Below are 24,938 nucleotides of genomic sequence, written 5' to 3'. Positions count from 1 at the left end.
TGATTCATCACAATTACGAACTGTTGAGATTACGGGAAAAATATGAATTATTCACGGATCATTATCGTTATAAATTATGTAATTTAACGAAAGGCGTCTGGCCACTTTCTCTACATCCGTTTAACTTGGAACCTCGAGATTCGGCTTCATGGACCGCACCATTCTCATTCTTTGAGTACGTGGCCTTCGAGGAGCACCACGATCGCGACTCGGTAGCGGGAAAAGGATCAACGTAACGAGCAAATACGGGGAACCGGCAATAAAAATCGAGAGAACTGCAAACCTGTTCGCCTGTGTTCCTTATCCACCCCCACCCGACGAGTTGTTTTAGATAAGCACCGGCAAGAATATATACTTCTTCGTAGATCGTGGAGAGAAATTGTGCATTCCGGACGTACCTGTCGTCCTGTCTCGTTTCTTCGACGAAACGGTGCCGACGATCAAAAATGTCACCCCAACGGTCGGTGGTGTTTCTCGCCCTCTTGTTCGTTACCGTGGTCAACTGTGATTTGGATATACAAATGTTGCACGTGGTAAATCGAATTCTTCCCCGATTCAGATAACATTTTCAACGAGAATTCCGAGCAAGTCGCGTCGCAAAAAGTGAACGAAGATCGTCGTTGAGTGATATTAATAGTTTAATGTGTTTTTAAAGGTATTTCGACACGGTGAGAAAGTGCCACAACGGGAATATCAAAATTATCCCAACGATCCCTACAAGGATTACACGTATCAGTCGTTGGGCGATGGTGACTTAACAAACGTAAGTAAAATCAATTAACTCGCTCGTTCATCCGATACAACCGGGTGCTAAATCTCAGTTTCGAACGTTCCGATTTTATAAACGAAATTCTCTTCTCCGACCCAATGATTCGAAATAAAATAAAATTTACACCCACTGATATTATAATTCGTTGGCTCGTTCCTTTCGAATTGTTCGTTTTTGCGCGGAACGCGACAACAAAGACGCCCTGAAGCAATTACGAGGCGATTAACGATATGCATCGACAAACATAAATGGTAATTGTTTCATGCTCCTATGCAGCAAGGTAAGCTGCGGGAATACAGGATCGGCACAATGCTTCGTGAACGTTACGATGGATATTTCGGGCCAGATTATTGGCCAGAGAAGATCTACGCTCGATCAACGGAAGTCCCAAGGACTCAGCTGTCTCTGCAGCTAGTTTTGGCTGGATTATTCCCGCCCTCGGTGAAGCAAACTTGGAATCCGCGTCTACCCTGGATTCCTACGTCGACGTTCTTCGTACCCTCCGAAGCTGACAATCTCTTGTTTCCGCATCACTGTCCCAGGTAATTGTTTCAATGCTCTCGATCATTAACGAAACAATGCGAAACACTCGCGAAGAACGCGAGAAAAGTAAACGGTTTACGTGCAAGATAAAAATATTCGAGAAGTTCATTTGGAGTTTGAGAATGCGTTTCTAGAAGCATCGACTTCAAATGTTGCACGAAGAGCTGATTTGCATGATCGTATCGAATCTCAGACGTATCGGAGCGCTCTAATTTACATTCGAAATAGTCAAGTTTGTTCGAATAAGACAGCAACAAAAATTATAATGCGTAGAATAACGGATATGAATTTAGAAATAATTTAAGAAGTTCGGGGAATGGTGATATAAATTTGAAAAATGAAAGACGAAACGTAAGGTCAATCGAGATTAATGAAAGTGATAGATTCGCGTAAACTGAAAATAACCCATGATTCACGACGCGAGATATAAGAAGGATATTAAGCATTTTGTAGAAACCGGTTTCCTTGTAGTACGACTTTGAGTTATATTACTGAACTGTATCTCGTATCTTGAATATATAATACGAAAGAATTAAGAACACCCAACTTCGAAGAATTTTCATTATCGATTCTATATTAAAACGTCTCGGTGATCCTTTTTCGGAGCAACTGCTGACAAGAAATAAAACATTAATTATTTATAAAGAGGAGATCCAAGATAGCGACCTTGAAGTATCTTTACTATAAAATCCTATTAGGCAATCGTTCGATAAATATAGAAAAAAGATCGAAGGTAGTAATAATAAAAATTTATATTATTTTCCTTCAAAGGTACGTAGAAGAATACAAGAAATTTCTGAAACAACAGAGCGCGCAGAATATACTGAAGAAGTACAAACCCGTGATGAATTACTTAACCGAGAACAGTGGGAAAGTAATAAACACAACATCAGCGGTGACTTATCTGTACAACTTGCTGAAAGAAGAGGTGAAGCTACTTGCCAATAACCCACGAACCTTGAGTTTCAACACTTTAATAATTAAACGTTATGGATTTTAGGCCTCCCAGAACCTGGTTCTTCCAAAGTGGACCGAATCTGTCTACCCCACTCCTATGAAAGAAATACTTGCTCTGGACTTTAAACTGAGATCGTACACAAGGACGTTGAAACGCTTAAACGGAGGTACGAGAACATTCGTTTTTTCTTTTTACAAAAAAAAATACATTTTGCATTCGCAATGTCACGGTAACGGAATTATAATTTGCTTGTTCTGCAGGTTTGCTGTTACGTAAAATGGTAGACGACATCGAAACGTACAAGGCGGGCAAATTAGTGCCGTACGATAGGAAAGCGTTTTTCTTCTCCGCCCACGAGATGAACGTTGCTGCTGTCGCGAGAGCTTTGGATTTGGACGAACCTGTTATACCTGCATACGGGTCTACCATAATCTTAGAGACTCTGCGCGATAAGAAAGGCACATATTACGTTCGAGTAAGTGTTTAATTTAGAGCAGAAGCCTCGTTCGATGTTTAAAACGCGTACTGATGCACGATTTGATGTCAGGTTATGTATTGGAGCGGAGTGTCCGAACAGCTGACGGTTAAAACCATTCCTGGTTGCACGGAGCTATGTCCTTTCGACCAGTTCCTCGTCATCGTGAGCGACGTGATGCCCAGCGACGATGAATATTATTGCCATCCTACTCAAACAATGAACGAGTCGAGGCACGTTAGAAAAGATGAGAGAATATGCTCCTCAGCGTCGACCGTAGCCCTGGGCAACACTTGGTTCTACCTACTGTCGCTTGTCTCTCTATCGCTACTTCTGTCTGCAATATCGATCACTGACTTTAAAGCGTCGTAGAGAAGAGCGTAATGATATTGCGGCCGTTTATACGTTTCGATAAAATGGTTTTTGATGTACCGGTAAAGTCGATACAAACTTCGAATCTCGATAGAATGGCGAAACCGTTAAATAACGTTTGCAAAACTGTTTGAATACTCGTGCGACGTAATCAACATTTGACTAATTTTATTCACGAACGACGAGGAGAAATCTCGAGTCGTTGTTCGCGATTAAAATTTCCCTCTAGCCGTAGTGAACGAAAAATTTCGTAGACGAAATACGTGGCCATAGTAACGTAAGTATAGGACTAATTAGTAACGTAGGACTTTGGCATTAGTATAGTAGATACACCTAAAAGTATTAGAATAAACGATCGCGATATTAATATAATCTCTAGTCAAAAGTATCAACTATAGTCGCGCGGTTCTTCGATCTTTATTCATTACGAGTTACGAAAGTTACTGATTGTATGCGTGTATGAAAGCCTTTTCGAACGAGGATGGCTCAAGTAGAAGTTGGAAAATTTAATTACGTTTATATTATCTCTATTCCTTGCAACCAACTAAAGTTTAAGAATTCACTTCTCAACAATATGGTGAAACGCTTCGAGTGATTATCGTAGAAGGAAAATGTAATACATAATAAGATTCAAAGAAACAAGAGATTTCGGTCCACGAACTTTTTGTTATAAGTACTGTGAAATTTCAGTGAAATGTAACCGAGTTTGAAACAATGCGCCAACTAAAAGAGTAACCCAACGATCGTGGCCATGCCAATATCCCCGTGAGCGAATAAAGCGCCGTGTTTGGCAGTCACGAAATCGGAGCAAATTCGATTTGCAAGTTGACGGATTGATTCTCCTATTTCCGTCCAGGTTAAAGGTTCAAGAACCTCAATAGAATCGAAATAGCCGAATGTTTATCGATCCAGAGCGATATTTTTCTACGGAGTTATCGATTCGACGAGACCAGTCGAGGTATAAAAATATGAATCTCGGTTCTCACCTCAAAATAAAATGGATATTAAATTTAATGAAAATGTGATTGCCCACTTTTACGGAAGATCATTTCTACTAAGAATATTATTGTCTATGTACTTCTTTCGAGATGTTGTTTAATCCGACTGTAATTATGTTTCCAAGGATAATTACTTATTGTTTATACAGGGTGTTCGGTCAACCCTGGGAAAAATTTTAATGGCGGATTCTAGAGGTCAAAATACGACGAAAATCAAGGATACTAATTTGTTGATTCAAGCTTCGTTAAAAAGTTATAGAAACATTTCTGACCACGCAGTATATTTTCGGTAAAGAATTTTTTTATCGAAAGTGCGTAGGATTTCGCGGGTATGTGTATTCACCAAAAATGATTGTAATTGACCCCTGCAGTCAAAAATAATTTTTTTAGAACAATTTGAAATTTTTTATTTTTGCCGATAAAGTCCACCTATTCGAATTTTTTTTTCGAAAGTGCGTAGGAATTCGGGGATATGTGTATTCACCAAAAATGATTGTAATTGAACCCCGCAACCAAAAATAATTTTTTTAGAACAATTTGAAATTTTTTAATTTTGCCGATAAAGTCCACCTATTCGAATTTTTTTTCGAAAGTGCGTAGGAATTCAGGGGTATGTCTCTTGACCAAAAATGATTGTAATTGACCCCCGCAACCAAAAATAATTTTTTTAGAACGATTAGAAATTTTTTAATAACTTTTTAACGAAACCCCAATCAACAAGTTAATATTCATAATTTTCGTCTTATTTTGGCTTCAAGAGTGTTCCATTAAAATTTTCCCCAGGGGTGGCCGAACATCCTGTATAGAGCATGTGTAATTCTAGCAGCAACGAGGTTCAAGCAATCTGTGCACCAATTTGCACAGAATAACATGTGCACGCGTGCGATGTAAGGCTCGATGGTGAATCGAATCGCTCGAGCGTAAGTTTTGAACGACTTTTTAACGAGCGATGTTCCTTCAGTTAATCCCTCGCATCAAGATCGCAATTATTTTCATATTTACACGAAGAACAGAACAGTAACCAGCAACCAATGTAATCAGACATAAATACGCGCGTGTTTCACCATATGGAAATCAAGCTTTCATCGAACAATTTTTACAAATTAATTAAATTGATGCTCGGGACTGCCTCTAGCGTGGCGTTTACGCAATTTTCCACTTTTAATAATTCGAAAACGTTGTTCGTTTTGCGTCGCGCGCGCGTTTAGGTTTCACGAAGTCCAATAGCGCCGCGGAGAAACGCTGGAAACTTCCAGAGGGTTTGTTAAAGGAAATTTCGAAATTACTCATAATGGGAGACGAGTTCAAACGTCTGACGCACGTGCACGTCCTGCTACAATCTACCTACAGAGTGTTGCATGCATTCTCGCGAAAGCATCGCCGTGACTAAGGAGCATTTTGACATTCAACGACGCGAAATAACTCGCGAATGTATCGCAAACGCACAGTAATATAATCTACAGATACACGGTGCGCTATGTTGTTTAGCATTCTGCCAGGGTTTCTAAATTGACACGTTTATCTAACATCAATATTTTCTTTCGATCGCGTGGAATGCAAATGTTGTTAACAAGGTTGATGAAACGACCGAATTCTTGATACAAATTTGACAGACTGTTTTATAAAATACAATTTATGGTAATTAATCGCGCGAATAAAGATCGCACCGATGAGCATCGATGCGTGTAATTTAGCATAAAAAGAGATTCATCCCGAGAGCACGATGGGAGAACGTGTGGGAATTCATCGAACGACAACGCAGACAATGATTCTTCAAGGCGAGGGTTTCCCAATAGGCATGTGATTATTTAAAAGACAGACCAAGATAATCAATAGACGGATAAGTACCACGAAGAAATTCTCGAGTCGCACTGCGTGAATTCCGACCTTGCATACCTTCATAGCGTCGTTCATCGGAACGCGTTTATAATTTCGTGGTAGTATCGCATTATAGCACAGTATAATTGGACCTCTCTAAGTAGAAAGCATCTATAAATTGAAGCTTCGTAAATCCTCGACTCAAACGACGAACAGATCTAATACCATTTCAAAGTATTTATAAAAGATTAGAACATTCTAACTGTTTCTAAACCCTCGAAATTGGTAAATAACCGTCGTGATGTTATTACAAACCTACTAAAAAATCCTGAAAGTTACAGTAAAAAGAAAAGCAATGACTACGTGCTTCAGCGATCGTGGCGTGCATGCAATATTAAGAGTTGAGAGAAATTCTACTTTCACAGCACGGCAAATTGCACACGAAGCTGGAGCATCTATACGGGTGGAAAACGTACAATGCGTTTTGCAAAAGTCTAAACACACGCGAGGTAAAAGACTTGAAAGAAAACCATTAGCAACAAAGGAATCGAAGATCGAATGACGTTTACTCGTGAGAGTACTTTGCACGAAGAAAGAAAGGGCTGTTTATTTCTACGAAATGAATTTTCATTCGTCGTATTTTTCCCTTTTTATACAAATCCGGAAATCCTCCACTTTTCTTATCAAGAGAACCTGTAATCGTTTTTCAGCACCGTACACTAAGAACCTTAATCCAATTGCGCCTTTATCTGCGTGAATACAACGTTGCACCAGTTTCTACCCTGCGCAACCGACTCGCGAATAAATAGTTTACATTCGTTTCGAATTTTTCGTTAAAGTTTCCGTTCATATCTCGAGCTCGGAGCAAACGGTATATCGTTTTTCTCTAGGATTTATGACGGAGTCGTCCTTGTTGCGCGCAAAGAAGGTCAAGGTAGATCTCGCTGGATTTACGGTAAAACCACACGCCCCGGCAATTAGAAGAAACGCGTATAAGCAAAAGTGTTTTTGACATCATTACGTAATTAAAAGGAGACTGTCGTTTTCGTGGGAGAAGCCTATTGCGTCCGCGCAAGAGGAACAAGAAAGAGAAATGAGGCGAAATTGAAAAGGATACCGTGAAAGAGAGGAACACAGCCAACCTTGTTGCAATCATTGAAATGAATGACACGGGAAAGAGTATTGTTCGAGTTTTACGACCAACTCTGAGCGCAAACCCACGCGTAGGTACACCTCTACATCTTTCGATGTTCAGTTGCGCGCTGGAATGCATTTTTTTCCTACGTATAAAAACTAATTACGACTCGTTTACATCGTGCATAACCTTCGATTTTTTTGCAATTATTAGCTTCTTTCGATACCAGTCGCAATGAATTTAAAACACACTTCGCAACGTAGTTTCTAACCAAAATTAATTGTTTCCTACAGAACCTACTTTTTTTATTTTAACGTCTGGCATTTCTTTTCAACACCTGTTATAGCATTATTTTCGTACCTACGTTCATTTTCATTTTTTTCCTTCGAAATAGAAAACTATGAGAGCGAGCTGTAAAAACGTCCGAAGAATTTTAGAAAAATCCAGATACAATGGACGCGTTACCAGGGAGAAAATTCCTACTCGTCGATATTAATCGTGAAAAAAAGCGAGAAAACACAAATAACAACAACAAATATTTAGAAGTTTGGGAAAAAGTTTTAAACGTCGATGAAAATAAACTCGATGCTTTAGGTTTCGAGGGGAAAGTTTTGAGGAAAGGTAGCACCAGCGTGAGAATTAAAAAATATGACTTCAACCGTAAAACATGAAGATGGATCGGTAATGATTTAAGGATCAATCGCAGCAGCTGGTGCAGGAAGTTTAGTTTTTATAAGCGTTATCATAAATCGGTGAATATATTTAGAAATATTGAAAAAGCCATTTGGAAGATCCGGAATTTTCCAATTTCTTCTTTTTGATCAAAAATTATTAGACTGCTAGAATATGTTAACTTTTTTCGACCGAGAGGTCCTGTACTGGACGCCTGTTCAAATACCTTGTTGTCCCGAACTTTTGTTTGGTAGCCTAAATGGTGAAACCGCGTCTGCAGGGTGCGTACAAGTGCATTATCAACACTAACTCCAACTACGTTCAACCGGTTAATGCATTTTGTGTGTTTTAGTGAAATAGCTCGTTAATCTATTTCTAAATTGTAAATGTCTTAAATAACGTCACGGAAAGAATTTCACCGAAACGTCAATATTCCACAATGCCTAATAATACATTCGCGTGAACGTATCGTATTTTTACCGATACGATCTTGTAAAAATGTTGCGTTATAAATGTTGCACGCTGCTCTATCGACGCATCACTGAAATATCGAATCGATTATCGGCCTGTTATTATTATAATTTCTCATCGCTACTTAAGGCACGATTCGATCGAGCGCCGACGCCACAGAAGCGTAGATAATTGCAAAGCGTAAATTGGAACGTGTGATGGGGATGTCAGCGATGCCTATTATAGTGATAAGTATCGCGAAACGCGTCGTGATGTATTCTCAAAAGGCAAGTGGGAACGAACGAATAAAATAACCTCCAGACTTAGGAAACCTTGTCGCGACGAAACTAAATAAAGATTTTTCGATTGCCGAATCTCGACCAAAATATGTATATACTTCTACAGATTAGTAACTGTGTTCCTTAGGGATTTTTTGTTTCTCGAGATTTAGAAATTCTCGAATTCTTCCGAAGTCTACGAAACACAATCAGATCATATACCCGCATATAATGAATGTTTATTATTTAAAAAAGTATGATAATATCTCTGTATTCAATTAGAGGATCGACTATTCGAATGATTTTATCATCACTAACAAGCATAGTGAAGTTAATGATACTTAATACGCTAGCGGTTGAAACACAATATTTACTGTTAAGTTGAGATATTTATCTCGTACACTATTGGCCAGCTGCGCCAACAGCCGCGCGCGTATCAAATATTTTCCGGTTTTCTATTCACGAATAAGTCATCGAAATTCTATAATTTCGATAATTCTTAATATTTACAAATTCCTTTTTAGGCCTTACCGCCTTAAATTTGAAAAGAAATACGATTTTCAATTGGTTGCTAAATAACGTTCGCGCTTTCGAATTTTCCATTCATTGAATATCCGTGTGAGGTTCTGTATCTATTTGAAATAATCTGACTTGAGCGTAAGGTTGCGTAAATGTGACTCAGGCTCGTGCCTTCAAAGTATTATGACACATTTTATATAACACGTTCGCGTATAAATTGCACACAACAAATACAAACACGCCGTACACAGGCGCAAATCCGTGAGGATTGAAAATGACCATAGCGAACGAGATTCGAACAAAATGACGCGTCACACTGGCGCGCGAATGTGGAATAAATATGGATGAAACTCACCTATTTTTCCTTCGCCATCGTCCCAGGATGATTCCTCCTGTTTTTCTGTTCGCCGCGGCAGACTCCTCGCAAAGACACTTTAAACGCTCCTTTCGCACCTGTCCCCTGCAACGGATCACAATCGAATTTCAACGATTCTGTTGTCGGTCGATCATGTAGATTCGATTTCACGTTTTATCGTTCGATTTTGTAACGGTCGCCATTTAACGGTTAATTCGTTTTTATTCATGTTTGTCAAACGTCTTGTTAATACGTATTATTTATATTCATAAACGTATCGTTCGTGTAACACTGTTTATTATCACGGTTTACTATACTATAAGGAAATATCAGGTGAAAACAGTCCGGGGCTAGTTCTTTCGTTTACTATTAACTCGTATTTTCAACGAAAAATGGAGACTTTGTAATTTCACTGGACACATGGCACAAAGCGTATAACCGTTGTACAATAAACCGTGGGTATACGATGTCAGCTGTCAGAAAAAATATAGCTACTTGGCAATATACCGGACAGCTACAAGCAAGTGCACGTTGCCAGGTTGAATCTGCTGTCACGCCTCGGGCTTCTCCGGTGCATCGTGAGCAGGTGCCAGGTAAGGGGTTAGAAAAGTCGGTGCCCTCAGCATAGTTTCCTCTTCGACCAATTGAATCCAGCGTTGTTTCTTAACTGATTTCACTAGTTTTACTTCAAATTTCAGACACCGAACATCTACCAGTTTGATTACGTCGCCATTGCCCTGTAGCGAATAACATACAACTTTATTGCCCTCTATGGTCGTTTTGTAACAGTACGCATTAGCTTAATTTTTCATAAATGTTGAAATTAAAAGATTTTCCTAAAATATATTTAATCTGTTTGTGAGTTTCTAACTTGTATACTCGTAGATACTACAAATATTAAATACGAGAAGAGTAAGTTCAATCTCACGTAGTAAAAATAACCGCCAAAATTTTGGCGACCCAAGCCGGTGCCTACTTAACCATAAATATAACCATAAGCGTACCTTGTGCTGTGTTTACAGCCACATCAGTTATGACAATACGAAGTTTCATTCGTTTTCTTTCTTCTGATTCACCAATTTTAATCATTTTATTAACTAGAGACGAAGCTGCGACTACTGCCGCCAGTTTTCAAGTTCAACTAATTAACACCGCGCTCTCACAAATGGCGGACAATGAAACAGCTGTTTAAGCGAACACGAGGACATCTAACGGAACGCGCGCGTAATCGAGCCCGCAACGACAGAGAAGAATGGGAGACGAGTGGGTCGAGGACCGATCGTGTCCACAGTAGCCGCGTCCGTCGTGAGAGTCGATGAAGAAAACATGGCTGCAGGTTGTTGTGGAACGAAAAAGCAAAAGCTTAATAATTCATCGAGTGTTCCATGTAATGGCTCGATATTACAGAATGGCACACAGTTGAGGAATGGTGTGATAGTGAAACCCGAGATGGGCTTCTTTTGCTTCGATGTCCTCTATTGTCAATTACATCAGCTTGACCCTCCAAAATCGCCCAGCTTCAGTAATGAAGCCTTGTGAGTAATAATACTTACTGATATCGCCGTACGCTTTTGACCTCTCTTGTTCCTTCTTTCGCATCGCTGTCTCCCTCTTTCCTATATTGCCATCTTTCTCTTGCATGCTCGCGCCATCAGCTGCTCTCTTCTATCTGAATGTTTTAACTCGGGTGCCTTCACCCCTCCTATAGTTTCTTTGTTACGATGTTTGATGCTTTATGTGTCATATTCTAGAACAAGACAAAGGCTAATTTTTATTACAAGTGTATGTTAACGTTCAAACCTTTCTTTTTTGTTATATTTAAATTACTTAGTAACGTACGATCTTTTATTTATATTTAGATTTTTCTTTTGGGCAACACTTAAAAATGTTTCCTTAGCACAAAAATCAAGAACAATTTTATAATATCAAGATCACTTATGTTCTACATTTATTATTTTTCAAAAAATATTAAATATACAGCTGGATGTTATCGAGAGAATACAATTTTTTTGAAACATTATTCTTACTGTTATTGTGCTAAGACCATTATATTATAACTGAATATATTATTTCTATTTATAACGTTAAATAAACAATAAACAGCCATTTCATATTTTTCAGCCCATTATTTGTAACATGGACTACTGGTAAAGATATGAGGCTAAGGGGCTGTATTGGTACATTCAATGCGATGCAATTACATGCTGGTCTTCGAGAATATGCGGCAACCAGGTAAGATTAGTTTAAATTTGTTTTAAGTAATATCATTGATCTATATATTTAAAGACATTAGACACTTTTCAAAGTGCGTTCAAAGATTCACGTTTTAATCCTATAACACGGGAAGAACTTCCACGCTTACATGTAAGCGTTTCAATTTTGAGACACTTTGAGGATGGTGTCGATTATTTAGATTGGGAAGTGGGTGTTCATGGAATTCGTATAGAATTTCACAATGAAAAGGGTAACAAACGGACTGCGACTTATTTACCTGATGTTGCAACAGAGCAAGGTTTGTATATTTTACTTTATTTAATTTTATTTATTTAATGGAATAATGTACATAATTTTTTACGAAGTGGAAAAATATTATTGAAAAATTTGAAGCTTATTAAAAAGAAAACTATTTTACAAACATAAAATTTTGTTCAAACAATTAAGATTATCATGAATGGATCATTTACCAAAGAGTATTGATCTTTTTAGGTAGTAAAATTAGATTAAATAAAGTCATAGATAGTGACAATTTTGAAAAGTGTAATTTATCATGTTTAGGGTGGGACCAGATACAAACAATAGACTCACTACTACATAAAGGTGGTTATAAGGGACTGGTCACTCCAGATATTCGGCGTAGTGTGAAATTAACACGATATCAGAGTGAAAAAATTACTGTAAGCTATCAGGAATATATGTCACATTGGCATACTCGAAGATGCTAGCAGCTGGCCTGGGGTCCTAGTCAAGGACCCCAATTATCTCAAAATTCTATTGCAGTTCACTATAACACTGACACCTCTCATACTTCTCATTTACCATATAATAGTACTCAATATAACTCTTACATGGCCAGTCAAGAACACGGGTTAGTGATGACACAGCGCAATCATCCTACATCTTTTATACATCCCCTTCCAATGCCCCCTGTTTCACCTGTTATGGTGCCAATATGGGATTATTCCTCATTTTGGTGGGATCAAGCAGGTCAATCCTATTCTCATTTACATCCCCACATGCATCCTCCTCCTTGTGTTCATCGCTTTTCATCCCAAGAATGTGCGGAACGTGGAATTCGTAAACGCAAATGACATTGGAGGCGGTTGTTGTTTGCAATTTTTCATTGTTTGAAGTGGTGCCTATTATACTTTGTATGTTTATGCATACACAGTTTTCCCCTTATGATACAGCAGAGTTGTCCTTGAAAATAATAAAATTTTATGTATGATGGCACTGTCTTATTTCTCTAATAATTTTCACATGGTACATAAACCAAATTATTAGTTACCTAATAATTGGTATAGATAATTATAAAATATAATAAAAATTGCATTAACTTTTAACTTCAATATTAATAATCATTAATCAGACTACATGTCGAGTACTCAGATTTTTAAACTTATACTAAAATTTAATTACTTTGTCTCGCATGCTTTCATGCGTTTGTAACTTACATGACGCTATTCAATCAACAAACGGAATAAAAATATAAACTTAGCTCTGCCATCATACTTATCACATGTCCATTTACATTTATGTCTGCAGTATACGAGTGACATAAACATAAACAGTGATGCTGCCTGCAATTCACTGCCTGCTTAATAAGGTTTAATGTACAAATTCATGCGAAAATATGTTTGTATTATTCGTATACTACGAAGAACATATAATATCAGTCTTAGGTCTATACATAAACTAGGGGTGTGTGGGATTCTGATTAAGACGAGAATATTTTTCGGGGTCAGGGCAGGATCTCGAGAATGTTCGGAATTTCCAAAAATACTGCAACGCCTGATAGTTTTCGATTTTTAGATATACATATCGTGATAATCGAAAAAGCTTATGTTACTAATATTGTAGAAAGGATTGAAAATTTCAAGAATACTGGTACATATTTCCGAATAGATAGTTAATTTTGTACACTTTTGGGAAACCTGGATATTTTTGGAATCCCGAACACACGAGTTTTTTTCGGGATCGTGCATACCTCTACATGTATATAAATAAATAAATGAAGGGTGAAAAAACACAGATTTTCTATTAATAGTGTTTCCTTCTATTAATGTTCTGTTAATTTATGTATAGCATAAAGTTACTAATTACAGCATAATTTTTGTATAATTACATATTTTTATGACAAGTTATGAAGGGTTTGCATACAAAATTGCATTAGTATGGATTAAGTAATTAGTCAAAATAATATGCTTTATTCCTTCAAGAAAATTAGAAATGAAGAACGTTTTTCGGTCTTTCTTATTGTTGTTCTTTTATATGTGATGATTGATCCATAAATAGTAATAAATATAGTAATTTTAAACTTATTAATTGAAATTCCTTTGTACTAATGGTATAAATAAAAGATTTGTATTGCATTATGTGCAAGTAGTTATATATATATGTATTATATTTATTCATCTGGGTTTGCGAAGGTGTAATCCGCAAGAGTGGCTATCTCATAGATTTCGTCGTAATTCTATTTTGTTTTTTTTTTTTTTTTTATACCATTGTTACATTGAAATTTATTTTCATAATTATAGTTATATTATAGTCCAGCATTGTATTATAGCAAAGAATTTACACCAATGAAGGAGTCAGTACATAAACATCATGTAGTTTTTTATATAAAATACTAACAACTAAAATTTACTACAATTAATTAAATTCAATTGGCATTTAAAATTTATAGTTTAATAATTGGTTTTTTGACAAGTATTTGATTTTTCTATATATTACAAAATTGTATTTTAATTTATAAATTTAAAAAATGTTGTCAATGTGATAAAGAAATGTATAGAATGGAACCTTTACTGTATATAAGCAATGGACTGCATTATGACTATTAGAATGCATTAATAATAGTTGTAATATAGTTGTAAGATAAAATGTGACGATCTCATTGTGATTCTTATTATTCTCTTATTCACAAATCATGAATAGAATCGTTATTGCTTTATGTAATGTGCTTATCCCATTACTCTATTTTTACTTAAAGCAAGGCACAATTATGACATTAGAACAAGTCAATGAAATACATATATTTTGTAACTTTCAAGACAATGCAAGAAATGTTCTTCCATGTGTTAATGCCTTTGCTTTTATTATTCCTTCACTTTCACTTAGCAAATTTCATACACTGCCAATTAATTCATTGCTGTTTTTATCATAGCAAGAATACTTGGTGAAAGTAAAGAGAAATTAGTAAATTTTTTTAATTAATGGTTTGTATTTAATGCCATTAAACATATTCTATTATTTGTGTAGTTTATTTCTAGAACCTAATTATGTATTCAGCATTATATAATATCCAGTTAACTGCCAATTACATACTTAACTATAGAGCATTCAGTACTTACAAAATAATTGTATGTGCTTGATTTGTAACAGAATTCGGTAGTTTCGTTATTAAAATAAATTGTATATTCTGTATTGATAACTTTGATATTAGCAATTATGGATGATAATTAGCAATTTACTAAAAAAACAAATTTGCACATACAATTTGAATAGCTATTCATTGTTGATCATAAATAAGTTTGATTATATTTTACAAATCATTATAAAAAGAGATCCTTTGATGTTTATGTTGAATTTATGATTGCGTATCAGTGTAGAATATTGTAAAGCATACAATGTTACATAAAACATATAAGTCTATTCTTTTCAAATGCAATAAATTTTTCATATGCAGATAATTGAAATTATTCTTCATATATTCTTAATTCAACTGTGTTACTTAAAATTAAATAGAGATGTACAAATAATTAATATAAAAATGTTTATGATTATACAAAGAAAAATTTAACATTCTAACTTGGAATGTGAAATATTTTTAATGTTTCCACATATAAAAATGCATTGTGCCTGGTATCACATTTGCATTTAATAGTTTAAAACGAATTTTTACCTATGTGGATTCATACGAAATAGAAAATCCAAGATCGTAAAAATATAAGAAACCGTGCTACTAACTTATTATATAGTTAGGATTGATGAATAAAGATTTTATATTATCAAGTCGATTGTTTTTATATTCCCGTCTCTATGAACATTTCTATGATATTAAATAATGCTTCTTTATGGAATAACACAATAATTATTCGATATTTTAGTAATTAAGTAATCGTTGCGTTTCAGATTATATACAGTGTTATCATGATACTATAATTGTAAGGCATTATTAATGATTGTATTTTAACGATTTGTTACCATTACGGAAAATTGAAAAATTGATGAATTAATCAATTAATCAATTAATATCCGATGAATTACAAATTTGTCTAAAGTTTTCAAATAAAATGCAAAACTTGAAGGAATTTGAATTTTCATTCGTAATAGTAAACTCGTTAGAAAAATGGCGGGCAATAAAATGGCTGCTTCTCAAACGACAAAAGTAAAGAGCTTCAAATGTGGGAAAATGTCACCTACGTATCTCCAGGCTCCAGGAAAGGGACTCGGTAGGATGAATGAATGGATGAATGAATGCGTCCAGCGTAACGGTAACAAAGGAGCTGCTTATTGGAAAATAACTGGGACGTGTGGACACCTCTGCAAACTATGAGACTAGAATAAGGCTCGCCATGCGGCTTCACGCCGAGCGGAACATGGCCGCTTCCCCCACTCTCGCAGCTAGAGTGAGAGGGAAGACTGCTGTCTACACAAACCCTTCAAGCAAGACACCTAGCGGAACGCGCGCACAATTTAGTATGCAATAGTAACGGTGAACGAGAGATGAACAGTTCGGAAATCACTCGTGTGCGCCGTAGTTGCAGAGGTTGAATAAGAAAACATGGCAGCTGGTTGTTGCGGAACGAAAAAGCAGAAGCTAAACAACTCTTCCAGTGTTCCGTGCAACGGTGCCGTGAGTTTACAGAATGGCATTCGTATACGGAACTCCATAATAGTACAGCCTGAGATGGGCTTTTATTGTTTCGATGTTCTTTACTGCCAACTGCACCAAATAGATCCACCAAAACCGCCCAACTTCAGCAACGAAGCATAGTGAGTATCTTCCACTGATGTCGCTTCACATCTCTTGCTTTCATCTTCCATTCTTTGTAGAGTTTTGTTTTTCTTTGCTCGTATCCTTGAATGTGTAGTGTTTAATATTATGTTTTTGGTCGTCTTTCTATCTCCAATATTTCCAAGTTCATTTGTTACTAATATCTGTATTTTGTGTATATAATTTTAATTAAAGGTCACAAGTTTTCCCTTGCGAATATAGAATTTAAAATAATCCACAATTTTGTGATATGATCGAACTATGTATACGAAGAACTCGCATTAAATTTTAAAATAATTGAATCACTGCAAATATCTCTTACTTTAATTACCTTACCATATATCCTAATAAACCGTTAGATTTTTAGGTCAATTACTGTATCTTAAGTATCTCGGTACATACATGTTTATTTGTATTTTAGATATTAAATAGAAATTCACAGTGCACATGCATACGCGATTCACATATCTCTTACATGCTACTTCAATTATAATTTCTAACTGTTGCATTTTTATGTGGCAAATGTCATACTTATTTATATACTTTTTATTTCAAAGCAAATTTTGAATTGTCAGATTAATATCAAATTACTAGAAGTATTGATACATTAACAAATCTAATAACATTATCATATTATCTATATGCTAATGTAATATTTACATTCAACTTTGAAGCCCATTATTTGTAACATGGACTATTGGCAAAGATATGAGATTACGAGGCTGCATTGGCACATTTAATGCAATGCATTTACATACAGGATTGCGGGAATATGCAGCCACTAGGTATTACTCAATATGTAGTTGAAGCAAATAGTATTTTGTTAAGAATTTTAAATGTATTGTATCTCATAGTGCTTTTAAGGACTCTCGATTTAATCCAATAACACGGGATGAACTACCACGTTTGCATGTCAGTGTTTCCATACTTCGACATTTTGAAGATGGAGCAGATTATTTAGATTGGGAAGTCGGAATTCACGGAATACGTATTGAGTTTCATAATGAGAAGGGCAATAAGCGGACTGCTACTTATTTACCAGATGTAGCAATGGAACAAGGTTTGCATATTACTTTCTTATAAGTCTAAAGGTCTTATTTTGAATTTCTTCATGAAATGAATAGGGATAATTGATTTGTATAATAACTCTGTCAAATTAGAAATTCCCATGTTTAGGGTGGGACCAGATACAAACAATAGATTCTTTGCTACATAAAGGTGGGTATAAAGGATTAGTAACTCCTGATATTAGACGCAGTGTAAAGTTAACTCGATACCAGAGTGAAAAAGTGACTGTAAGCTATCAGGATTATATGACTCATTGGCAAAGTCAAAGATGCTAGCAACTGCCAAGGGGTCCTAATAAAGGGCCCCTCTTTCTCTGCCAAATTGCTAGCAAAATTTATTATTTCAATGCTATTAGAGTTAATTCTTGTTTACAATATATTAATAAGATAATGGCCAGTCAACAAACATTACTTATGGTAAAATCTGATCACCTTTTTTTTGTTATATCTATTGGTTTTCTGATTAAATTATGTATGCAAAGTCGTCCATTTTTTTCAAGGGAACATTTCAGACTTTTTTTTCTGTTATTATATCATTATAATCACAGCCAATGTCTTCCTACAAAGAAACATGAATTTTGGAGTGCAATAATAACAATTATATTCGAGGGAATTGAACATAACCTCTTGTTATTTAAATTGGTGCCTATATATTCTCCATTTTTCATGTTCATCTAGATACTTTATAATATATTTTTTAATAAAGATAATAGAACCTCGGGTATAGTGACACTGTTCTTTCACAGCTATTATTTGCAAATAAAATATTAAGTATGTTAAGATTGTTATATGTATTAAATGCAGTTAAAAGATTTTATACAGTCTTGAATATGTATAGCAAAGTATAACAATACTCTGTGACATGTTAACTTAAAAGCATTGGAATTAATATTGTCTATTTAAATTAGCTGGTTATAATAAATTTTCAGCATGTAATGATTTTCTGTTGGTTGATTGAAAAATATGTATTGTACCCAATGGTGACGTCTTCGTTTATATTTGCAGCTTAGAAAGTTGCCATATATATAGTCACAATTGTAATTATAGGGCATTAGGGGTGTGCGAGAACACGAAATTTTTTCGGGATCAGAACGGATACTCGAAAGTTTCGAGATTCTCGAATTTTCGGGATTCTCGAAATATTCGGGAGTTCGACTTCCCGATTCGTCCCGACCATTGGGTTCTCGCACACCCCTATAGGGCACATATTAATTATTTAGAAAGCAATGATCTCATTAACAGTTTATTGTTATGATTTAAGTTATAAAAAAATCTTCTTGTAATTACAGTAATATTTAAGTTATATTTTAAAATGTATATACCAGGTATGCGAATGAAACTATAATTGTATGCTACAAAGAAGAATGTAATAATTTTCATACTTGGCAAAACTGGTATTATAAAACTTTTGTTCCAATCCATTGTCATTAGAAAAACGGAATTGGTGAGACTTAAAGTGTATATGGCTGAGGTGTGCTGGATTCTGAGAATGTTTGGGATCATTGAAAATTTTTTTATTTGCAGGCAGTTTGTGGTATTTAAATATGATATAAATTAAATAAAGTATATTTTTTTCTATACAAACATTTACTTATATAGTTATACATATGTCAGTTTATACTTATATGTGCAACCGTACGTATGCAACTATTTAACGAATTAATTATTCAGACGGTTTTATTTCATATTCTCGTCGATAGTCTTCAATTCGTAATAAAACATTTCGAACAGTTTCCATTGATAAAATTTGTTGGTTCGTTACTTGGCTAGCAATAACTGAATTTGCAATGAATAGGGTTGTAATATGAGTAACCCCTGGTTTAACAACACTCCACCAAAATTTCGAAAGTTCTCTTACTTCTGTAATGTGTGGTACCCTTAATCCTATACCTCCAGCAAGCTATATGATTATCAGAAAAAATGGATAAAGAATTACACCAAATATGAGAAATAGGGGTGCGCGACAACCCGAAATATCGGGCCGGGTCGAGTCGGGAACACGAAATTTTTTCGGGATCGGGATGGGTACCCGAAAGTTTCGAGATTCTCAAAATATTCGGGAGCTCGACCTTATCCCGATTCGTCCCGACAATCGGGTTCTCGCACACCCCTAATGAGAAACAATAAGTGTAGGAATAAAATGGTCTTACAGCAAGATTTAATGTAGGTGCCATAAGTAATGGATACACTATACCACAGAAATTTACAATTGAAGATGCTCTTGTTTCAAGGCATAATGGACATTTAAAACTATATAACATTATTTTTTTTTCAACCCACTGAAAAATAGAAATTATCTGTTAAATGTTATTCAATAATATTTCTGTATTAATTTTTAAAGGACATGAATTCATTTAATTGAAAGTTTATTATAGTCTATACATACCTCATTGTGAAGTACATTTGTAAGCAGGTATGAACTAGTTGTTAAACTCAACATTGAAAGTAGTCTGCCATGGTTACGTAATTTTAATTTACGTCTGAACATGCTATTGATAAATAAGCTGGATAGAGTAGCTGCTGATGAAATAATCGGACCTCCATATTTAAATGCTGACCTTATTACAAAAAGAATAATAATTGATCATAAAAGAAAAGGTTCTTCATATTATTTAATATTGTTTGTTGATACATACACCTCAGATTGTGGTTCCCACTTTCTGATTATCTTTTCTTGACATTCAACAGCATCGGATATTGGTATGTTTATAATATCACCCTTCTGTAAATCATCCCAGCTTCTTAGAGGTATTAATGCCATTTTATAATTTTATAAACAACAATGAAAGGTTATATGAAATACCATGTGTATATAAAATTTGCTAAACTATCATAGGACTTTTTGATATAGACATTAGAACCGTTATACAGATACAATTAAATTTACAAGTTGTTCTTAAACTATCAAGTTTCTGTTTTGTTATAACGTGCCAAATAAAATAAGACCTCAAAAATGCTTGTTATATTTCTATTTCAGATGCTACCGCAAGATGGCACGTTACAAGCCTCGACAGCTGGCGACGCGTGTTGGTGACGCATCAAAGTACAACTGTGAATTCTGATTAAGCCGTCGATATTTCCGTAATCTTGTTTATAAATATCAAATTAACATTAGAATTTACAACGACGTAAAAATACTATTCCCCGCAAGGCATTTCTTAGATAAAAATATCAATTTCAAGTATCACGGGTGACATTTTATTGACGTCTTAGGAAAATCGTAGACGAGCGCGTTCGTCGGTGTACTCGCGAGGGGTTGCTTTTACGGGGTAGCGCGTCACAAGGCGACCTGACGTCACACATGGTGCGATCGACCAATCGGAGGTGGCGTTCTCGCGACCAGTCAGTTTTCCGGCTGCTAGAGTAAGCGCGACGCCATATTGCCCGTGGCCGAGTGGTGGCGGCCTGTGTTTATATCCGTTTCGTTTTACCACGTTTCGACGGACCACCGGGAGGTCTCGCGAGTGACGTGTCGAGCCGTGTAGTACGTGCCCGTCTACGCCAACCGTGAAACAGGTCGCCGATTTGCGTGACAATAGTGTACCGTGCGCGATCGTGTAGTATCGAAGTGACACGCCGTGCTTTGTGCTACTCTCTTTCGCGTTTCTTCTTCCCTTCCGTAAAGTAGTGCCGTTACACGATAAACCCGTCGTCCACCCTCTGCCCCTGCACACTTTGTGCTCCGACGTACGTGCACATCAGGGATTTTATCCGTCGCCAAAGAGGATGCCAGTTCGTAAGCAAGGTGGTAAGCTCTCGTATTCTCTTAAAACAAAAGCCGCCCCTACGAACTTGTCGATTCCGTGTAGAATCCAGAATCGACGAGTGGGAGGGGCGACACGCACGGGTCACTCGGTCAGCTGTCATCTGGCTGTCAGTTGCATGCCTCTTTAATCTTTCCCGTTTGACACCGAACGTATTGAGCTCCCACGTGCGATGGGGCTTTTAACGAATGACAGTACGACCGAATGTCCCTGAGCGGTTCAATCGACGACGCCGCGCTTTCCACAAAGAATTCGCGACACCGTTGTTATTGTTGGTTTTCTTGCGCGAGCGCGAGTTGCGCGATACGCTCGACCTTGAATTACACAGTTAATCAAGAGAGGTCGCGTGTCTGCAGGAAAGTCGGGTATCGCTTTCGATGTGATCGCGCGCGATCATTAGACCCGATGTAAATGTCAAATGTAACTTGTTGGAGTTTCGACCACGTGCAATGTAACATGGTACGTGGTTCCGTGAATCCGTTTCGCGTCTTTTCAGCGTGGAAACTGCGGAGACGCGGGTCGTTATTAAAGCCGATAAGCCTCCCGGTTCGTGCAACTCCATTTTCCTCGTTTTTAACGTTCGATCGTTAACTCGTTGTCGCGATATACCTTTTGTAACCCGTCTCGCGGCGCGTGAAAATTATCGAACGATATCGAAGGGATCGACGAATCGACGTATCGAATGCACGTTCTTCGGCCATATCGATGTAGGCCAGTATAGACTGTGTTGCAATAATCACACGGCTGTTAGTTGTCGGTGTTTGGACCCAGGCCAAGAAAACGCAATAATTTCAGCTCTGGCGGGGCTCTTTTACCACGGTTATGCGACGAGGAACTCACGGCCATGGGCTCAGTCGCTTGTACGAGTCTTCTGCTCTCGAAATTTCCTCTCTTCTTCTTTCTGGCCTCTCTTGCGGTCATCTGCAACGTGTTTATTTTAACTTCGAGAGGAGTTGATCTCTATTTTAATAAGTTGGCGTTGATAATGGTTCCTTTCTTATTTACGATTCTTCTCTAACACTCCTCTTTTAAAGCCAAAGTTTTTCTCGAACGGGTCTCTAATTATTGTTCAAATCGTGGGCTTTAATAATTTCAAGGGGTAAGACCACCGTGAAAACCAAAAAAAAATCGCAAAAAAACGCTTTATTTCAGGTTTTTACAGTGATCTTGGTATCGTTAGGGTTAAATAACGTCTTTCGATGTACTTTTCATAATATTGAATGCTCGTTGTTCCCTTGCTCGGCTACGACAAAAACGAGTAAGCACTCTTTCGTACCACGTGCTGGCAAGCACCGGGTCTCTCTCTCTGTGCACGCGTACCGATCGATGGAAAGAATTTCAAAACCGCTTTGCATCTCCGGGAAACGAAGTTCCCCGCGTTAATACATATAACGCTCGTAAATCAGCGTGTTTTTCCAGAACGATATCGTGCACGCGTCTCGTAATTGCCGTTAATGAATCGACGACGACCGTTTATCGATCCTTTCGTTTTCTCCACGCGGCGAGCAAACATTTGGAGAACGAACCAAGGAAAATAACACTTGGCATGCACCCTGAACTACGAAAGAATAGAAATGCAGGCGAAATTCCGCATTGAAGCCTATCGTTCGCGAGAGAGGGGAGGGGGTAAAAAAGTAGTTCGCTCCAAAAATTTTTGGCACAGAAATGGATGCACGGTATTGTTCGCGATGACCTATCGCGATGGTTCGAATCGTTTCATTTAATATTTCCGAATCCATTGTGGCGTCCATTCGATCCTCCCTTCCCTTAGATCACGGCCGGTACACATTTACGCTATTTCATCGCCGACAATAGATTCCCACCGAGGTGTTGGCTCCTTTCATAAGATAACAAGCTCCGCGAGTTTAATTTGCGCAGCAACGGTTCGATTAATTCGTACGGTGTAAAGAATCGGAATTTTCGTTTATCGATCGTTCGTTAAACCAAATTAAATCGAATCAGCGTTCCTCAAATTTTCCTGACCGTGATCTACTTGGACGAAGCACGTATCTCGTCGAGCTCGTTGGCCCCTCCCAAAATAGTCCAGGCGAATTAGACGTTAAAGTACTCGAAATTGGTAAAAATGTCCAATTCAAACACGATTTCGCAACATTCTTAATAGTGTTCTGTAGAAGGATGTAGAGTAGGTAAACAAAGTATTGGCACACACCTACTTTTCTTGAAATATCTTTACACGTTGCGGTGATATATTAATACAAACTATTTATTTAGTTAAAAGCAACATAAGTGTCCAGTACTTTTGTCAAGTAAATTTGATCAGGAGTTCCACTTGCGCGGTATCTTCGATTATTATTATCAATTATTTCCCCCCTTCAGTCTCACTCGTTGTTAAGCGACTATCTCTTCCACTTGTCAACGCATTGCAATGAACGAGGCTCTCGTGCAATAATCGAGATTCTGCTGTATTTAGAAACGACCATTGAGCGAGCAATCGACACCTCTGTCGATCACAGGTGCACGTTTAAACAGTGATCGACCTCCTTCGTAACATTAACCCAGAAGAGTTTGAATCAGGGACTCGAATAGTTACAACTAAGACAAAGTTATGGAACAATATACAAAGTTTATCCACATGTGAGTCAATTATCAGAAAAATGTATGAAAATTCTAGTTGCGTCGCAAGCACAATGGATACCCAGTACTTAGAAACGATGGTAGAATATTTATTGCTCTTCGGTCGTGTTCGCGATCCCAGGCAGGGACAGTAGAAGCGTTAATATTTAACTGAAAGTCTCGATCACTGGGTCATTGTCGACCACCGTTATACATTTTACCCTACTTTTAGCGTAGAAAGCCTAGACGGTTGTTCGTTTCCGTTTGTTTTCGCGTTTCACGCAGTCCCACGGATCCGATCGCGGGGCCGCGTAAATATAGAAAACCGTGCACGCGTTACGTATAGAAACGCGCGGATGAATATAAAATGTACATGCATCGGCATGCATAAAAGCCTCGCGGGTTCTCGGGGTAAGCAAATCACCGACCCGTAAACCATCCTTGACTCTCTCCTCGTCTTTGCCTACGAAGCGCCTGCATCGCAGAAATTGAAAACTATCGGCCTCGGTGGCAGCCTCTCTCGCCGGTGCATCTCGTCTTACGGAGACCAACGAACATTTTTTCACGCTCGTCGAGATACTAGATAGGCCAAACACCGCGATAAGGACCTCGTTTAAAGTGGACGTAATCCCACTGTGGCCACACATCACGTGCTCGTCGATAGAGGGCTACGCTCGACCATTCTCTCTCACGAGTACTCGATTGACCACAAACAACATTTCCGTAGAGCATCGAACAAATTTATTAGACATGAAAAACGAATTTTCAAGAAAAATCGGTAGGGTGTACGTGGACAAATTTTTCGGCAAAAAAAAGTTTCAAATCGTCCTGAAAAAATTATTTTTAGTTGCGGTGGTCGATTGCAATCATTTTTGGTGGATAGACATACTCGCGAAATCCTATTCGCTTTCGAGAAAAAAATTCGAGAAGGTGCGAAATTTTTCGACCAAATTGAAAAGTTTCAAATCATTCTGG

At 37.2% G+C, this 24,938-nt stretch overlaps 5 protein-coding genes across 8 annotated transcripts in view; 3 read left to right on the top strand and 2 right to left on the bottom strand.

The window, feature by feature from the left end:
• Nucleotides 1-9,962, bottom strand: part of LOC122395924 — a 152,930-nt gene extending 142,968 nt beyond the window's left edge. Inside the window, exons 1-2 of one of the 2 annotated variants that reach the window (XM_043393850.1) lie at nucleotides 9,838-9,962; nucleotides 9,343-9,447 (exon numbers count right to left, since the gene is read on the bottom strand). The gene's annotated coding sequence lies outside the window, so the exon portion shown is untranslated. The remainder of the gene's footprint in view (nucleotides 1-9,342; nucleotides 9,448-9,837) is intronic. The other variant, XM_043393851.1, reaches the window with a different exon arrangement.
• LOC122395926 (venom acid phosphatase Acph-1-like) lies at nucleotides 387-4,177 on the top strand. The gene is made up of 7 exons (XM_043393857.1): nucleotides 387-533; nucleotides 656-763; nucleotides 1,046-1,311; nucleotides 2,084-2,240; nucleotides 2,313-2,436; nucleotides 2,531-2,745; nucleotides 2,818-4,177. The coding sequence occupies exons 1-7, from the start codon at nucleotides 447-449 to the stop codon at nucleotides 3,115-3,117; spliced, it is 1,257 nt and encodes a 418-aa protein (XP_043249792.1). The 5' UTR covers nucleotides 387-446; the 3' UTR covers nucleotides 3,118-4,177.
• A 633-nt stretch (nucleotides 9,963-10,595) lies between the features above and the next one.
• LOC122395552 (AMME syndrome candidate gene 1 protein homolog) lies at nucleotides 10,596-14,144 on the top strand. Its single transcript, XM_043393215.1, has 5 exons — nucleotides 10,596-10,678; nucleotides 10,750-10,877; nucleotides 11,464-11,574; nucleotides 11,649-11,854; nucleotides 12,118-14,144. Exons 1-5 carry the CDS (start codon nucleotides 10,658-10,660, stop codon nucleotides 12,282-12,284), a joined length of 633 nt encoding a protein of 210 aa, XP_043249150.1. The 5' UTR covers nucleotides 10,596-10,657; the 3' UTR covers nucleotides 12,285-14,144.
• A 2,134-nt stretch (nucleotides 14,145-16,278) lies between these two features.
• Nucleotides 16,279-18,328, top strand: LOC122395730 (AMMECR1-like protein). Its single transcript, XM_043393554.1, has 4 exons — nucleotides 16,279-16,557; nucleotides 17,233-17,343; nucleotides 17,413-17,618; nucleotides 17,735-18,328. The coding sequence occupies exons 1-4, from the start codon at nucleotides 16,346-16,348 to the stop codon at nucleotides 17,899-17,901; spliced, it is 696 nt and encodes a 231-aa protein (XP_043249489.1). The 5' UTR covers nucleotides 16,279-16,345; the 3' UTR covers nucleotides 17,902-18,328.
• Nucleotides 18,329-19,211: 883 nt separating this feature from the next.
• On the bottom strand, nucleotides 19,212-20,574 carry LOC122395819. 3 transcript variants are annotated; one of them, XM_043393698.1, is made up of 5 exons: nucleotides 20,429-20,574; nucleotides 20,262-20,347; nucleotides 20,012-20,183; nucleotides 19,776-19,904; nucleotides 19,212-19,525 (listed from the first exon to the last, which is right to left on the bottom strand). In XM_043393698.1, exons 1-5 carry the CDS (start codon nucleotides 20,429-20,431, stop codon nucleotides 19,289-19,291), a joined length of 627 nt encoding a protein of 208 aa, XP_043249633.1. In that variant the 5' UTR covers nucleotides 20,432-20,574; the 3' UTR covers nucleotides 19,212-19,288. The 3 variants fall into 3 exon arrangements, with proteins under 3 accessions (XP_043249633.1, XP_043249634.1, XP_043249632.1); XM_043393699.1 differs by having other exon boundaries at nucleotides 19,213-19,525; nucleotides 20,287-20,574; XM_043393697.1 differs by having other exon boundaries at nucleotides 19,214-19,525; nucleotides 20,262-20,574.
• Nucleotides 20,575-24,938: the final 4,364 nt, after the last annotated feature.

Source organism: Colletes gigas, unplaced genomic scaffold (assembly GCF_013123115.1).
Source record: "Colletes gigas isolate AHSC1104 unplaced genomic scaffold, ASM1312311v1 Colletes_gigas_Sc00006, whole genome shotgun sequence".
NCBI classification, from domain to species: Eukaryota; Metazoa; Arthropoda; class Insecta; order Hymenoptera; family Colletidae; genus Colletes; species Colletes gigas.
Note: the sequence above shows the minus strand (reverse complement) of the source record. Positions and strands in the feature narration are given on the sequence as shown.

What these genes read in the sequence shown, in the direction of transcription:
- LOC122395730 (XM_043393554.1), top strand. Translation starts at nt 16,346, where the DNA reads ATGGCAGCTGGTTGTTGCGGAACGAAAAAGCAGAAGCTAAACAACTCT. An exon ending in CGGGAATATGCAGCCACTAG is followed by an intron (nt 17,344 to 17,412) that starts GTATTACTCAAT and finishes TGTATCTCATAG; the next exon opens with TGCTTTTAAGGACTCTCGAT. An exon ending in AGATGTAGCAATGGAACAAG is followed by an intron (nt 17,619 to 17,734) that starts GTTTGCATATTA and finishes TCCCATGTTTAG; the next exon opens with GGTGGGACCAGATACAAACA.
- LOC122395552 (XM_043393215.1), top strand. Translation starts at nt 10,658, where the DNA reads ATGAAGAAAACATGGCTGCAG. An exon ending in TGAAGAAAACATGGCTGCAG is followed by an intron (nt 10,679 to 10,749) that starts GTTGTTGTGGAA and finishes TCGATATTACAG; the next exon opens with AATGGCACACAGTTGAGGAA. An exon ending in TGATGTTGCAACAGAGCAAG is followed by an intron (nt 11,855 to 12,117) that starts GTTTGTATATTT and finishes TATCATGTTTAG; the next exon opens with GGTGGGACCAGATACAAACA.
- LOC122395926 (XM_043393857.1), top strand. Translation starts at nt 447, where the DNA reads ATGTCACCCCAACGGTCGGTGGTGTTTCTCGCCCTCTTGTTCGTTACC. An exon ending in ATATACAAATGTTGCACGTG is followed by an intron (nt 534 to 655) that starts GTAAATCGAATT and finishes GTGTTTTTAAAG; the next exon opens with GTATTTCGACACGGTGAGAA. An exon ending in AAGGCACATATTACGTTCGA is followed by an intron (nt 2,746 to 2,817) that starts GTAAGTGTTTAA and finishes ATTTGATGTCAG; the next exon opens with GTTATGTATTGGAGCGGAGT.
- LOC122395819 (XM_043393697.1), bottom strand. Translation starts at nt 20,386, where the DNA reads ATGGCATTAATACCTCTAAGAAGCTGGGATGATTTACAGAAGGGTGAT. An exon ending in CAAATGTACTTCACAATGAG is followed by an intron (nt 19,905 to 20,011) that starts GTATGTATAGAC and finishes TCTATTTTTCAG; the next exon opens with TGGGTTGAAAAAAAAATAAT. An exon ending in CACCTACATTAAATCTTGCT is followed by an intron (nt 19,526 to 19,775) that starts GTAAGACCATTT and finishes ATAATCATATAG; the next exon opens with CTTGCTGGAGGTATAGGATT.